Raw genomic sequence first — 15910 nt, 5'->3', positions numbered from 1 at the left:
AGCCAAGTTCCCCAGCTGACATCAGACACAGGAAAAAGAATATAATGGATCTTCACAATGTGCACAAAAGGCAAAATCGTGAAGGGAAAGGATGACAAAATGCGCAATGAAAGAGCCGAGAATTTTTTATAACTTAAGAACATGGTACCTCAGTCAGTGCTTCAAACTTCAGCCTCATATTGAGGAGCTTCAACCGTGTAACCTTCATCCCGGTAAGTCATGCGGCTGGGACTCGAGAGAAATAATGGTAGGGCAGGGTCGAGTTGACAGGGCACTCAAAAAGAGCGATGCAACAGAAAACAGAAGAAACTGTGCAATGCCACGCCGACAACAGAACGACGGACATGATCTAATGATATTTTTTAAGAAATATAAAAATAATATCATGAACCAAAATAAGGCATGCAGAAAAGAGCAGAGCACAGGTATATCAAAAACAGGCATAAAAGGGGCCCATGACCCTGATGGCATTAGAAAACCAAATAGAAAATGTTTCAATGTGTACTTTCAGGAGAATCATGTATCCGACTTAAATTTACCCTACATTCTGCCTTCAAAACCTCACAAGCCTGAGAACCATTGGCAAAAACGGCAGCATCAGAAACAAAATCAGATTGCTGCTCCTTGGCATCACCAGGAAGATCACAAGCATCAGTAATTATGCTCTTTGCTGCTTCCACGTCACCAGCAAAACTGGCACCTCTGGCATCAGTGATTGTGTTCTTCACCTCTTCCATCTTACTAGCAGAATTGGCACCAACAGCATCGGTGGCTGTTGTGTTCTTTGCCTCTTCCACGACACTAGCAGAATTGGCAACATCAGCATTTGTAGCTGTGCTTTTTGCTTCTACCATATTACTAATGGAATTGAAAACATCAGCATCAACAGTTGAGTCTTTTCCTTCATTTGCTGAAGCCATGTTTTCTGAGGAAATCTGCTCACCAACTTCCAATGCTCCCCCCTGATCTGAAGCTTGCTGAGAGTCTTTCCTCTCTTCTGGACAGACAGCTGGTGATGCAGGGAAAGTCACATGTAATCCTTCATTCTGCTTCTTATACAGCGACATGGCTCTCTGCAACCATAGAATCAGCATAAGAAATCAATGATCTAACATACATCAATTTATATTTCTTCAAAATTAATATGCCAACATATTGTTTGAATTAAACACTACATAGCTTTTGAAGTGCAACAATCTAACAGGCGGTCTAATGCATGAAATAACAAACCAAGATCTTGCATTTCGTCAATTGACCACAATGAAAGTTCCTTATAGGGCTGCAAATGGGTTGGATCTGGTTATGGGAACCCTGAAAACTGGGTCATGAATTCAGGAAAGCATAAAAGAACTTTGATGGTACTCATTTACATATCCCCAAAAACTGGGTCATAAATTCAGAAAACAGTCAAGAATACCAAGATCAGTCAGTTAGACATCGCGTCATGCTGGCTAAAGTCCAAACTCCAAAGATTTAAAAAATCAAAAATAATCAGCCTACAGAATTCTTGTTTGGCAGCTAGATCTAAATCTCCTTTGGGTTTGAACGAGGTAAATCTTAACAAAGGAATTGCTTTCCAAGTGCTCAAATGTGTTTAAGATATTGTTATCGAAAGCCTACAATTCCATGCTATCAATAAGTGGAGTATGTAAGCTCAAAGTCTGCAAGCATCTAGCTGACAAATAAGGCTTGCATATAAAGGAACACCAAAAGAATAATAACAATAACAAGAAGATCATGTCATGCATAAGATTGACTTGAACATGTGTATATTTATCTGAACAGCAAATGCTAAATATTAGTATATATATGTTTAAGTTTAACAAAAATTCTCATCTTTAAACATTACTATACCTGAAAAATAGCATCTCTTCTTGCAGGAAAGAGTGAGTTCAAGATGTGACTTGCGCCTTGTCTTCTCACTTTAATATCTTCTTTATTATTCTGCAACAGAAGAAGTATGCCATCATAAAGGGAAAGAGACATGATACATTATAAAACAGAATATGAGAATGATTTGTTTCAAGCAACATACATATATATTCAGTACCTGGGAGTGTTCATGCTTCGATTTATCGCATGCATCAGTCATGTCCAGTTTCCCCAATAGGGACATGCAGTTCTTGTACAACTCAGAATCAGCAAGATCAAGCGAGATGTCAATCCTGGATAGGTATTTGGCACAAAAATTGGCATTATTGTTGTCTGGTGTTTCAGAAGCTATCCTTTTCTGTACAGTTTTTGGAGGACTTCCAGCAGCATTTTTTGAAGAAAGTGTATCACTTAATCTCTTTGCATCAATACCTTCAGATGACAAGCGTTCTGATCGGACCCCTTCACCATAGGACCGCTGGCCAGGTTGCCCAATCCAAGTGTCATCTGCAAGAACACGTGTTGAAGGTTCCAGTTCCTTCTGAAGTACAGGAAAATCCATATTGATGTTACTATTTTGTCCCTTCCACATATCAGCATTCATCTCCCAACCTCTGCTGCCTACTGCATGCCTATTCTGATCCCATTCTGGCCTCCCATATATATGGGATTCATCACCAAATATACTGTTACTACCATCCCACACTTGCAAGTGAGGAGGGCATGATTCACCAACTGTATTATGCCACCCAAAAGGGCGGCCATGACCAGTAAACCTGTCAGATGCTTCTTGTATGTGATAGGAAATCCCAGTGTGGCTCAAATCCATTGGAGGTCTAACACCAAATAAGGGAGGACCAGGAAACTGCTGCATAGCTGGATGAAATCCAGCTGGAGGTGGACCATGTTGGAGGGGCATGAAACCATTTGCTAGATGAGAAGGCCAGGCCGGGCCACTTTTCCAAGCATTTCCATGACCTCTTCCCAAACTAACATCACTGCTCCTCCTCTGACGGTTATAGGATTTACGATCACTAACCTGGACTCTATTGTCACCTTCATACAAGCCCAAAACCGAAGGACTATCAATCCCAAGCCTCACAGGCGGGGGAGGGGGGAGGTGATTAGGTGAACTGCCAGAGAAGTGACCAGCTCGGTTAGATGATGAACTACCAGGAGTGGGCTCCCTGTTACGAAACTCCATTTGAGATCGGTCATCCAGAATCGGTCTCTCCAGAGGCAATTCTCTTTCTCTATCTCCATCCTTCGAACTGCTGTGCTTTCGTCCTACTTCAGCATCAAGACTACATCTGGCACTAGTTCTATCCGGAAATCGTCTCTCACCAGTAGATGGAGATTTTTCTTTTAACTTATTTGGTGAAGTATAAGCATCAGATTTTGGGGTCCTATCATAATGAGAATAAGCAGCAGCTTCCATCAAATGGATGTGATCCTTTGGCTTAAACTTATCTGTTGACCGAGACTCGGAAACTCGCTGACCATCTCTAACTGCAGTTGCACGATCTCCTGAAGAAGCTGCACCAGGGCGAATTCTCTCTTCAGATGGTGATTCTCTGAATGCAGAATCTGCTTGCTTTGAGCTATGCCTGAAAATTAGAATAGAAATACAAATTATAAATAATACATTATCAGGGGATTTCAAATGTACATTTAGAGATACAAGCATTGACCAATATGAATAACATATACCACATATTATCAGCTCCTAGAGAAATTACACTTTGAAATGCAATTATCTGACAGACAGATATCAGGCGATCTTAAAAATAAATAGATGGAATTAAAATGGTAACTGACATCAGGAATATGTGTAAATGGACATGTAATAAATAGATAAGGTGAAATAATAAAAAGAAAGAAACTGTAAGAGAAACTTATAAATTAGGGGTATCTACGAGAACTGATTTGTCATCAGACAGCTCCTGACCACCAAGGAAATTCAAAAAATACAAGCACTTTTCCACCAGTCTTGACAAGGTTGATGGCCAAAACATGAGCAACCAATCACTATAAGTGAGGGGCACCACACTATCAGTACATGACCCATATCTCTCTGCTTAAAATATATAGATAGCTCCATGAGTTTACTATCATTGGACCATGAAGCCAATGGCATTTTTGTGCATGCTTACATAAACAGATCCATATAAAAGCAGAATAACAATATAACCTTCACAAATGCTTTTGAAAACATAACAATTTTTCAAAATGTAGTTCCTGACATACAGATTCCATATTTTTACAATGTTACCATAAAAAACTCTCAAATTGCAGCATACTTCTAAATGGAAAATAGCCATTACATATTGAGTTAAATATTTCCCGAGACCCATACTCCAGGTCAGGAGCAGTATATAGTACACAGTTACAATTTTCTACAATATCATATCTCAGCTGCATCCTTTTTTGAGAAAACAATGAAACTTTAGTAATCTATCCAACAACAACAACGTAAAAATAAATAAAAAAGGTGCTGGCCATAAAAGAGGGAAAACTGTTACCAGAAAATGTGATTGAATATCTTATTGATTCAAACAGTTGATATGGAGCAAGGGAAGATGATAGTTAATTACCTCCCATAGAAACTACTATAAAATACAAAGAAATTTAGCAGAAGAGATGAAAATGAGAGACAACAAAGTTACCTGCTATGATCTTTGACAACATGAGCACTGGAGCTGGCAGAGCTCTTTGGTCTGTTATTGTTTGGACTAGAATCAACCTTGTCTGAGTGTCGATGCTCTGTCCTAGATCTATTGGTATGGGAATATATTTTACTAGTACTGGATAAAACTTTTCCCCCATCTTCACATAGTTCCTTTGCACCACGAGCCTTCGAATCACCATGATCCTCATGGCCCTCAGAGAACCTCTTCCTTCCCCTGCTATCCTTAAGCTTGGTGCCACGATCATCAAAACAAGGGCTTCCATCATGATCACTGTCCTGAAGCTTATGTTTTTTATAATGACTCTCAGAGGATTTGTTTTCATCTCTATTATGCTTACTGTCAGTCCTGTCACCAGTACGATCCCGAGACGAACGTTCATCTCGGCGCTTGTCATCCCAGTGTTTTTGGTCCTTGTGAACATCATCCCTGTATTTATCTCTATACTTTCCATCTTCATGCCTTTCGTCTTTGAAGCTTCTATATTTAGTATGATCATCTCTAGAATATAGTCTTGTATCACTCCTATCATCACTGTCTCTGCCATCACCCAACCATTTATCTTTATCTTCAGAATCATCTCTCCACCTCCTGACACGTTTCTCAAGCTCTTTTTCAAAATCAGGGTTGTGCATCTCATGTTGTACTTGCCATTCTGTTAAACCACACAGAAGGAAGATACTGGTTAAGCCTAAAAATTACAGGATAATGGGATGCATTATACATAAATAGCAAATTACAATAAAAAATGTATGAAGAAATGGCACGTATAGTACATTTATTGCAGGCATTATCTAGCAGAAGAATTACAGTTAAGTGAAACCATAGTCATCACCACCTAGCATCAACCCATCTATTAGTCACCACTCACTGATTAAGAGATAGGAAATACAGAAAGAAAAGCATTTAATGATTTATGAGAAACAAACCCATATTACTCTAATAAGAAACAGGTCATTGATCAACCTTACAATAATCAGTCCAGATAACTTTATCTTGATAGAGTGCTTGTAACCACTAATATTGACACGTTGGAGCAATGAAAGAACAGAATTAAAACTTAAAAGGGCTGCAAACTACTTGTTAATATAAAAGCAATCTCATGATGAAACAACAGCATCCCATTGAAGCTTGCTACATGCTTAGAGAATTATGAAGCAGCCATGTGATCATCTTTGTAAATAGTCCACAAACTAGATCTAGAAACAAGAAGATTGAATTTGTTAAGATTACATGTTAAAAGGAAATAAAATATAACGTAAGCATCAGTTAACGACTACAAATTGAAAAATGAGCTGTCTTATGGTGGATGATTTTGTATATGATATTGAGTTTCATCACAAAGTAAACTGGCTTCTGTGAACCTACCTAGACCTTCAAGGGTTTGAAGGGAAGAATAATAGGAAAGGTGACAAAGAAAAGAAGAAAACACAAACAACAAATAGTATTTCCAGGATGACACGAATGACAACAAATAACCCTTGTACCAACTAGTTTAAGCTGGGCCAAACATCCATCAACAATAATCAGAAAGCACGTCAAATTATATTCGGAGTTTGAGTTATAGAGTTTCAGATCCATGGCCTATTTTCAAAGAAAAAGTTTCAGACCCATGGATGAAAGCGCTACCATCCATGATAAATCCAGCATTATATTGCATAGGCAAAATTAAATGTACCAAGAGCAGACTATAATGGTGCCTAAGCAATAATTATTTGAATCATATATTGTAACAATTACAGCTTTTACCTTAATTTAGTGCCTTTAGTTACATAGCTAGAACTTTTTCACATCAGATGTTCGGATTTTATACAGTCAAACTGCTTGTTCCGAAATTTTTCTTAAACATGCAAGCAAATATGGCCATTTACCTTAATTTAGTGTCTTTAGTTACATAGCTAGAAATATTTCACATTACACATGTTCAGATTATATACAGTCAAATTGCCTGTTTTGGAATATTCTTCAACATGCAAGCATAAAGGGCCATTTACATAGGATTATCTCCACAAATTTTGGACTAATATTTATAGTCACTTACCCAAAAAGTATCTTATGATATATCCCTTAGTTCTATTGATCCTCTCATTTTCTTCTTCAATATCTAGCCATTTATGTAAAGCTCAGGCTAGCTGTAGACTTCCTGGATTTCCAACCAATCTCTTTCAACTTTTCAACAATTTCTCAGTTTCACTTTTCTTCAAATTCCCAAAAGATCAGGAGGGAACAGCACTCCAAACTTTTGGGGTGCTTAAAGTGAGTAACAAACTGCACAAACCTGAGAACAAAGACCTTATGCCATAACACAGTAGTGGTTAACTTACCATAAATAACGAAGCACCCCATCTCCTATGCCCGATACCTAGGGATGGGCTTTAGAAAATTGTTTTAACCAGTATAAATAACAAGGTAGTTGACCTATATTTCCCTTCTTTTTCATTTTATTTCTTAAAACATACTCCCATGTGCATCTATACTTTTGAATTAATAGCAACATGGAAATGCTTAGAAATCTAGAGACATACACAGCACACCATGAATGGAGTAAGGAGTCCATTTCCTAATTTTAAAGGTCCTTTTTACACTACTCTTCCCCTACGTTAAAATGTTTCTCACAACAACATAAGTGCAGGCGGCAAGAGTGAAAAGTTTAAGAAACCTAACTACCAAGTAAATAGACAATTAAAAATTATCCATCCTGCCACCTTAAGCCCTTGAACAAATATCAAACTTATTCTCTTTCCAGACACTATCTTTCCAAATTCCTTGTGCACAATAAAAATATTTCACACCTACAAACTTCCAACATCATTTATTGCACAGACTACCCCATGACAACCATATTTCCCTCTTGTGAGTCAACTTTTTGGTCCCTCCACCAAAATGCATTATTTGAGCTCCATAACCCAGACAGTATTCGCTGGAGAAGCCTCCAGGGTTCCAAACATGTGAAATCAGTCTCTTAGAACAGGGGTATAGAGCCTTCCAAATTAAGATCAAGTGGAAATAATTAAATTTTCATAAGATCATTAAGCTAAAATATCAAATAGTACTGGATGTTACAGATCTCCATTCTCATTCTTTCCAAAACTTACCCTTCTCAAGGGATATCACAAGCACTCTTGCCTCACTTTATCAATGGCATTTTACTAGATTATTTTTGTAAATAAATCCTTTCTCCAGAAATTATTTGACATTCAAATGTTCAAAAGCAATACAGGAGCTAGCACTAGTGCACTGAATATTAATGGAAGCACTTTGGTACCCAACAATCGATCCTTCAGCTTTGCCTTTCCATCTTGATGCTAACACCTCATTTACTTCTATAATTTCTTTTTGTTCTAAAGATAATTTCTTCTGTTTATTAAATAATGTACAGTCTTTAACCACCACAAGTCTTTTTTACACAAAATGCTTCAATGGAAGTGTCATAACACCCACTCAAAAACTTTTGCCATGAAACTCTCAGAAAATTCCTGTGACAACATCTCCAAGACTCCAACAATGGATGATAAAACAACAAGAGGAACACCTTAAAGCCAAAAATATTTCACCTTTCATCTTACAAACATCTTCCTTCACCTCCTCTTCTTGCAAACTTATCATCAAGCTTAACTCCCCAATCCCACATCAAAAATATCGCCCTCTCAATTTGGTCCACACTGTTTTGCCCAATGCTAAAGAAAACAAATGAACTTATCACACTCTAAATATACATCCATGATCCATCCATAAAATTTCTTATATTATCAGTCACCTTGTCAAGTATATGTATTGCATTTACTAAAGACAAATTATTATCATCTTTATCTTCAATCGATTGCTACACTTAAACTACTCAGTGTACTCCAATTTAAAAAATTCCCTCCTTACCAACCTCCTAAATCACATTGTTCTTTTGAGCAAATTTCATGGATGCCCTCAAAATGCATAATCAGGCTATATCAACCATACAAAGACATCTTTTTCCCCCAGCATAACCTTTCACACCATTCTCATCAATTGTTAATCTTTTAAATAGTTCTATAGGCTTTTGTCGACAAGAACAGAAGCCTCTGTTTATCAACTCATAGATTTGCACTAACTCCCAATAAAATAGTTGACAGAAAACCTTCCTCATGTCCTCCAACAACCCTGTGATCCATCTTTCAAACACCACATGTTCCAACCACACCCTATAGAAAGATAATCACACATGGACCAGTGAAGATTCGAGACAAACCATCTGGAAGAGCAAAACCGAACTGGGACCCTTATCCTGTCACAAAAAACTTCTCAATATTTCATGTTATCTAATTCCCAAGGACCACTTTCTCCAAGTTGCAAAACCAAGCAGTCTATTAGCTTGATTTGATGGGCTTAAAACCACACCTTCTTCTACTTCATCTTCTTTCTTTCATGTAGTGATAATTATACTAAAGTTTCTCTGATGCAGCAGGGGGGAGGGGGATTTCAAGCATTTGACCACAAACATGGCTCCATACATCAATATTTTCATCCTCGACTTTCATTCCCTAAAAGCACATTGCCTCTGATCTAAATCTTGAGATAAGTCATCGATGAATTCTTAAACCATCAAGAACTTCCTATCAATCACATATTTCAACAAACCCACCCCATCAATCACACCAGATCCTTCTTTGCAAAAGCCTTTCTATATGTGATTCCAAAATCTTCGAAACATCCCTTAACTTAGTTATCTTGGCCTAATATAATAATATGCTTTTGAATATTAGCTGGTTCAAAGAAACTTAGGTACTTGAAACAAGAACGAGCATAGGAGGAGATTTGGGTGCGGATCTCTTTGAAAGAAAATTATAATAGAAAGTGCTCAAAGAGTAGGTATGGAATAACAAAACTATAAAATTAATTAATAAATACATTCATGCCGAAGAAAAATCAAAAATGTTTAAATTAAACCATTTGTAATCTATGCTCAAAAGTTTTAAGGTAAAAAAGAAACCATGATATACTACAAGGTAAAACATTTAAGGTCAAGGATGGATAAACCTAACAACATACACAAAGGGGGAAAATGAAAAATTATTGCCTTTGAATGTAAAATATATCCTCGAAATAGATCTCATTTCTCTCAGCAACTGTCTGGTTAGATAAGTATCTTGCAAAATTTCATAAAGGTAGAGCATGTAAACCATCCTTGCACAAGATTTCCAATAAAACTAGAATTTCGGGGGGTTTTTTCTCTTCTTTTCTTCTGAAGTGCATATATGAGTCACAGGTATTCATCGTATATAGATCTCCATTACTGAAGTGTTGTTTACAACTGATCAAACCCACACCAAACAAGACCCAAAATCTAGTACTAGCAATTGGGTTAAGGTCCAAAACACTTGTCAGAATCCAATGATCCATGATCTAGATCATATGACCAGATCAAATTGGCCCTCAATGGTCTAGATGAGATCCATGGATTGGGATTATTATGGATCATAAGATAGAGATTTGGATCGTGGATCATATGATGCTTTGGATGGTAACATCTAGATCCAGGTCACAATTCTACAAACTAAAGTTATTTGTATATTTATCAATCTTTTAAGATCAATTAATTTCTAACTTTTATACTGACCAATTCATCATTTATTAACTTTCAAAGCATCAAAAAAGCAATCTCCTTTAAAATATCAAAATTTGAGAGTAAAGAAAAAATAGATATGGTTGTTCTGGAACCATTTTGAAAATTTGATTTCTTCTACAATTTCTTACCTCAAAGAAGAATTGAGTTCACTACAATTATATACATTTTTATGTCAGTAACCCAGATTAAGATAATCTACCGATTTATAATATTCATGGTTTGGGACTTTGGGGCATGATATTTATGACCTTGTGGTTGTCTGAAACATTCTATGACCAAAATTAGGCTTTCTAACACATTGTTTGTTTAAATGACAATTTACATATGCTCCTTACCTTTCATGTAGTCTCAACCTTTTTCTAATATTTCCAATCAATCCGAACGAACCTTATAGTTTGCATCTGTAGATGATTCATTCTCAATCGACCACTCTATGATTTACAATATGATTTCGATCTTAACAATATTGTTCCCAAATGTGGACCAAAATCTCCAACCGAATTTGCTATCAATTTGCATCAATAGCCAAATGCAACCCAATAGAGTGAGGAGACTGCTATGTTTGACAATCTAGTCTAGCCAAGAGTCGTAGCCCTAACCTGACCAGCCCCACAAGGAGAATAGGTATACTTTTAGGCCAACTAGCAGAGAGATTTGACATGACCTAAACCTGTTCTTACCCTATAAAGCAAGCATCCATCAGCCCTCTAGCATTTTGTGTACTTCTCCACCAAACACAATCCATTACTGATCAAAAGTTTAACCAACCCATAGTCTCCGAACCGCTTTTGAAATAAACCTCATTAATAAAATTAACTCACTAATGAAAACACTAGAGCTCAAACCTATCTTACTCTAAAATTTCCACCAACATACAAACTCATGGAACTGTTATTTTCATATCAAAGTCCCACTTTGAAACATTGCATTGACATGTATCCACAAGTCAACGCACGTCAAACATGGAAACATGCACCGGACATGGTATTTTCATGTTTTTAGGAGTTGCAAAATTGAACTCTCTTTAAGATGAGTCCAACATGGCTCCTTCAAGGAAAAAGCAAGGGAGAGAGAGAGGGAGGGGGGGGGGAGGGACACATAGAGCATAAGTTAGGGGTAATGGGAGAGAGAGCACATACATATGCAGGAGGAAGAGAGGAGAGAGTTGCTTCCCTATCATTGCTAGAAGAGAAAGAGGAAGAGAGTGATGCCACTTCTCCGCTACTTGGCACTGCTGCCGAAGGTGAAGGGAATGCTGCCAACTCACTTGCCAGCAGGCTAGGTGTCTCAATCAAAGCATACAATCAGACTTGACCATTCACTATGATCTGTTACTTCTCCTCTCTCTCTCTCTCTCTCTCTCTGACTTCTCTGGCTGCTCGTATTTTAGATTTTGAGTTGTTGCTTTCTTAGGGGTCTTTGAACCCCCCCCCCCAACCTCTCTCTCCTCCCTCTTTCTTACCAAAAACAAAAGGAGAAGGGAGAGAAGTGACATGATGCAAACCTGAATATGTTCTAGAGAGGGTTTGGATGCTTCTAGTTGCCAAAATGCCAGAATTGCCCTCAAAGGTTCAAGGAAAGAGCCAATTATATGGTTCTGCATCCCAATATCACAAATCTGCTTTTAGAAATAAAAAAAGATTACATAGCCAGTAACAGCTATAAAAAAGCAATAACAAGGGGAGACATCAGCTTGTAACTTTGTGTGAGACCTTTATGTAACTAAATTGTTATAAAAAGAAGTTTTACAACAAAAGTTTTGAATTAAATTTGAAACAGACTACTTGAAATACAAAAAATTGAAACAAACAATTTCTTCCAATCAATATGGTCTTTTAATAAATCTCCCACTTAAAATTTTCCAATATATAATATTATAAAAAATAAATGATTTTATTTAAAAATATTACTATGTACCCTCATATCCCTCTTTTTCCATTTTGCCAAGAAACACACCCAAATCCAATTCCCATGACCACTTCAATGTAACACTGACTCCCAATACAATAGATTCTTACAACTGCTGGATGCCCACCCCCAAATCACACCTCAATAGGCCTACGTATTAGTTGAAAGAAAGGTTACAAATAATTATGTAGTCTCCAAAGAAAATAATTGGTAAAAATATCTCTAAAAACATGCTAAATGCAGAACCTTTGAACAAATTTTAAAATGATGGTAAGAGTCCTGATCTCCAACTCATATTGAAAGATAAGTCCATTAAAATGCTCAGCTACTTACCCAGCCAACATAGACATTACCTTTTGAAAATGAAGTTGATGAGCATATGGGATCTTTATACCACATCCACCAAACAAGATGCCCACATCATCAAAATTTGTCAAGAGCTCACACGAGAGGGCCCCCAAAGTCATATCCCAAGTTTTATTTCCTTGAACAAGGGTTTTGACTGTGATGCTTGACAAACCAACCAACCTGTTGAGCTGGTATTTGATGGCTTCAATCCACCAAGAATAGAATAAATCTAGAAGACACCCAATAAATCAAAATACTTCCAATGCTCCTTTGTCCTTCCCTAATCAAATGTGCCTCTCCTTTTTATTTCTTATCAAGGCTGCCTATCACATAAATCACACAAGTTCAAAACATCTTAATTAGTTTTTTTGAAAAACCTCCTATATTGGTACCTTAATACTAAAGAATTTGTCCTTAATTCTAACCCTCCTAGTTTTACACTAACTTGTAATTCCAAATCTGGATGGTATTCAACTTCCACACAACATCTTAGAGGCACAACTCCACTTCAACCACCAAGACATGGTGCCGTCAAAAACACCCTCTTCTATTTCCATCCTTCCCAAAATAGACAGAAAAAAAGGAATCTGCTTCAGGATGTTGCCCATAAACTCAAACTACATGTGAAAAGCCCTCACATTTCCTTCATGAATTATATATAGAGCTCCACAGCCTCACCAACAAACATATATCATGTGTGAATCAAGCCCACCATTCATTACTAATAGTTGGCCCAATTTAAAATAAGCATAAAAAAGACAATGGATTTCAATATATGCACCCACATAATAAAGAGCACAGCTTGCATTTGCAGCCAAGGAATATCTCGTCGACATGCTCAAGATCAATAACACATCCTGATTGCTAACATATCAGAACACAAACAAAGGCAAGAAACCTCCATTGCATGAATGGATGACTTCAATGCACCCTCAGTCCTCAGATTTGAGTATATGACTTTTTCGACAACAAACAGTGATATTGTGCTTATGTTTTTTCACTTTACCTTTTCCGCCAACCTGTAAAAGCACAATGTATCATTTATATGAACATCAACAGGAAAAAGTTGCTGCCACAGGGACAACTATTATGAATCTCAGATCTAACAACAATAATTCAAGAATCAGTTTTTGTCATATCTTAAGCTTATAGAAAGCACATTCATAACCAAATGGTACATCTGGCACTACATGTTATAGTTAAATTATCTGAAAATGTTCAATTAGATTAAATTGGTGTCAAATGTATAGACTATGGACTATGGAGTAAAGAACAAAACAATGTAAGTAATTGTGACAAGTCTAGACAAAGTGTGTTCATAACATATTTAATTTCTCAATGACATTTTGTCAGCAGATCTGCAAAAGAAAAGAAATAAAAAAATAATCATGACATATTTATGATCAACCAACTATAATGAATGCCATAAGGAACAGATGACAATAGATAATCAACCACCATCATATTAACAACAACATGATGGACTAAAGTTATCGGGTACCTTACCACTATTTTCTATATTCTTCTTTGCTGCACGTTCCTCTTCAGGACTTGCTGTTTTAGTGCTATACTTTCTACTCACATCATCAGGTCTTGCATGCTTGGAATCTTGGGTCTTCTTATCCCTATCAGATGCCCGTTCTCTATCCCTGTCCCTTGTCTCCTTATACTGACTATCACTCTCTCTCCGGCTCGAATCCCTATCCGACCTCCGCTTTGCCGAATCAACCTTACCTCCACTCTCCTCATTTCTCTCACTTGAGCCTTCACACCTTCTGCTCGACCTGCTTTTGGAATCAGAAGCCGAAAGCTTTGACTTTGAGCTCTTATCCAAGTCTACAGGTCCAAATTCCTCCCCTTTGGACCTTTTATCAGCCACAAGAACATCCTCCTCTGCCCCATTCCACCGATCAGCCACCGCCACGTCCTCAGTCCGTTCTTTCCTTTTCCTTCCATGCTCCCTAGTGATAGCAACGATATCACCGTTGCTGGCACCAATCAAATCTTTCCCCTGAGGCGAATTTGTGGATTTCCGCCTCTCCGGCTCCAGATCTCTAGAAACCCTAGCTAACGCAGTGGCGGCAGGCTCTTCCTCCCTCGGCTGCCTCTCCCTCGAGTTCCCATCCTCCTCGGAGTCGGATCGATCCCTCTCGTCCCTATGCTTGTGCGACCTGTGGGATCTGTGCCGAGAGCTCCGCGGCATCTCCAAAAAACCCTCAAAACCCTAATTCCACGAATCAAGAATCAAAAAGAACGAAAGAAAGAAACCCTCCTACGAGCCAGCCAAATCCCTTCAAGGAACCGCAGGCCCACCGATGTCCGCCTCAAATCTATGGATCCGTGGGACAACTTCGAAATTTAAAGCAGAAGCCGTAGCGGCAAGCGATTGACAGACAGCTAAAACGGGGGGCGAGAACGTAGAAAAGGGGAGCGAGTCCTTCTCCGGAGCGGGGCGGACAGCGATCAGAGAGAGGGATACCGGGCAGACGGAGGGGAGGAGAAGGCGGCGGCGAAGGGGAAAAGACCCAGCGCCGAGAGGTATGGGGCCGTGGACGTGGGTTCGGAGGACAATGGAACGGGGAAATGCGAGAGAGGATGATGGATCCGAGCAGAGCCGCCCCCTTTTTGCCCTTTTGGAGGTTAATGTGACTCGAGGGCGCGTCTCTTCCTTCGCGATCTCATGATTCTTTTCTCTGGACGGAGATGCCCTCACCAATTTGCGCAAATTACCGTCAGCGCGGTGCGCGCGTTCGAGCTTTTTGTTCTCGCAGCAATGCTCATCGGACATTTTGATGCACAACAGAACAATCTGCCGCATACCTTCCGTTGAGTGCGTATCTTGATGCATGATCTGGGGAAGATGCTTCGTTGGATACTCCAGTCCGACTCTGGGTGTACGCCCAGACTAAGTGGTAGAGTGGGAAGTAAAGGCCTTTTCACCGTGTCGGGGTGGTCGGATGTGCCCGTGGATCGCGAGGACATCTCATCACAACGGGTGAAAGGTTAGAACCTTTTCATCGGGTTCGTACGTGGCAGGGCTAAAATGTCTATGTAAAGAGGATGAAGAAGGTACGCTCCAATAGGTGAATCATAATTAGACTGCGTCCTGCCATAGTGCCATGGAGATATTTACATTGGATTGTATAGGATCTGGTGAGTCTCCTACAGGGGTCACTTTACAAATAACAGAAATTGTCGTGTCAGTAGACTGTCGTCGTCTCAGAAGAAGTGTGACACGTGTGATGCGGAGTGATAAAGAGCCTGAGTAAGGTGGAGCTCCACCTGCGCACTTTGTTCCAAGCGGCTGAGTCCATGAGTTCGCAATAGCCAGTCTCAGAAGAGAGTAACACCATCAAGATGAGAAATTCTTTGTGGACGGCAGGAGGCGCAAAATCGTATGTACCATTCATAATGATTGGTTCTCATATGAGGTTAAAAAAAAAAAAAATTTATGTACCATATTTCTTCCCATATGTAAATCAATTACTGTGAATGA

General features: G+C 38.6%; 1 protein-coding gene across 1 annotated transcript; it reads right to left on the bottom strand.

Moving 5' to 3' along the window:
* Nucleotides 1–428: 428 nt before the first annotated feature.
* LOC105039156 (uncharacterized) lies at nucleotides 429–15053 on the bottom strand. The gene is made up of 5 exons (XM_010915198.4): nucleotides 13921–15053; nucleotides 4539–5214; nucleotides 2051–3479; nucleotides 1855–1944; nucleotides 429–1073 (listed from the first exon to the last, which is right to left on the bottom strand). Exons 1-5 carry the CDS (start codon nucleotides 14615–14617, stop codon nucleotides 495–497), a joined length of 3471 nt encoding a protein of 1156 aa, XP_010913500.1. The 5' UTR covers nucleotides 14618–15053; the 3' UTR covers nucleotides 429–494.
* Between the last annotated feature and the right edge of the window lie 857 nt (nucleotides 15054–15910).

This window comes from Elaeis guineensis, chromosome 2 (assembly GCF_000442705.2).
Source record: "Elaeis guineensis isolate ETL-2024a chromosome 2, EG11, whole genome shotgun sequence".
Taxonomy (NCBI): domain Eukaryota; kingdom Viridiplantae; phylum Streptophyta; class Magnoliopsida; order Arecales; family Arecaceae; genus Elaeis; species Elaeis guineensis.
This window is presented reverse-complemented; position numbering and strand designations above follow the sequence as displayed.

Coding starts and splice junctions, on each gene's coding strand:
- LOC105039156 (XM_010915198.4), bottom strand. CDS start 14,617: ATGCCGCGGAGCTCTCGGCACAGATCCCACAGGTCGCACAAGCATAGG. Junction 3,480..4,538: donor GTTGTCAAAGATCATAGCAG/GTAACTTTGTTG, acceptor TCTAATTTTCAG/GCATAGCTCAAAGCAAGCAG. Junction 1,074..1,854: donor GAAGAGATGCTATTTTTCAG/GTATAGTAATGT, acceptor CTATGGTTGCAG/AGAGCCATGTCGCTGTATAA.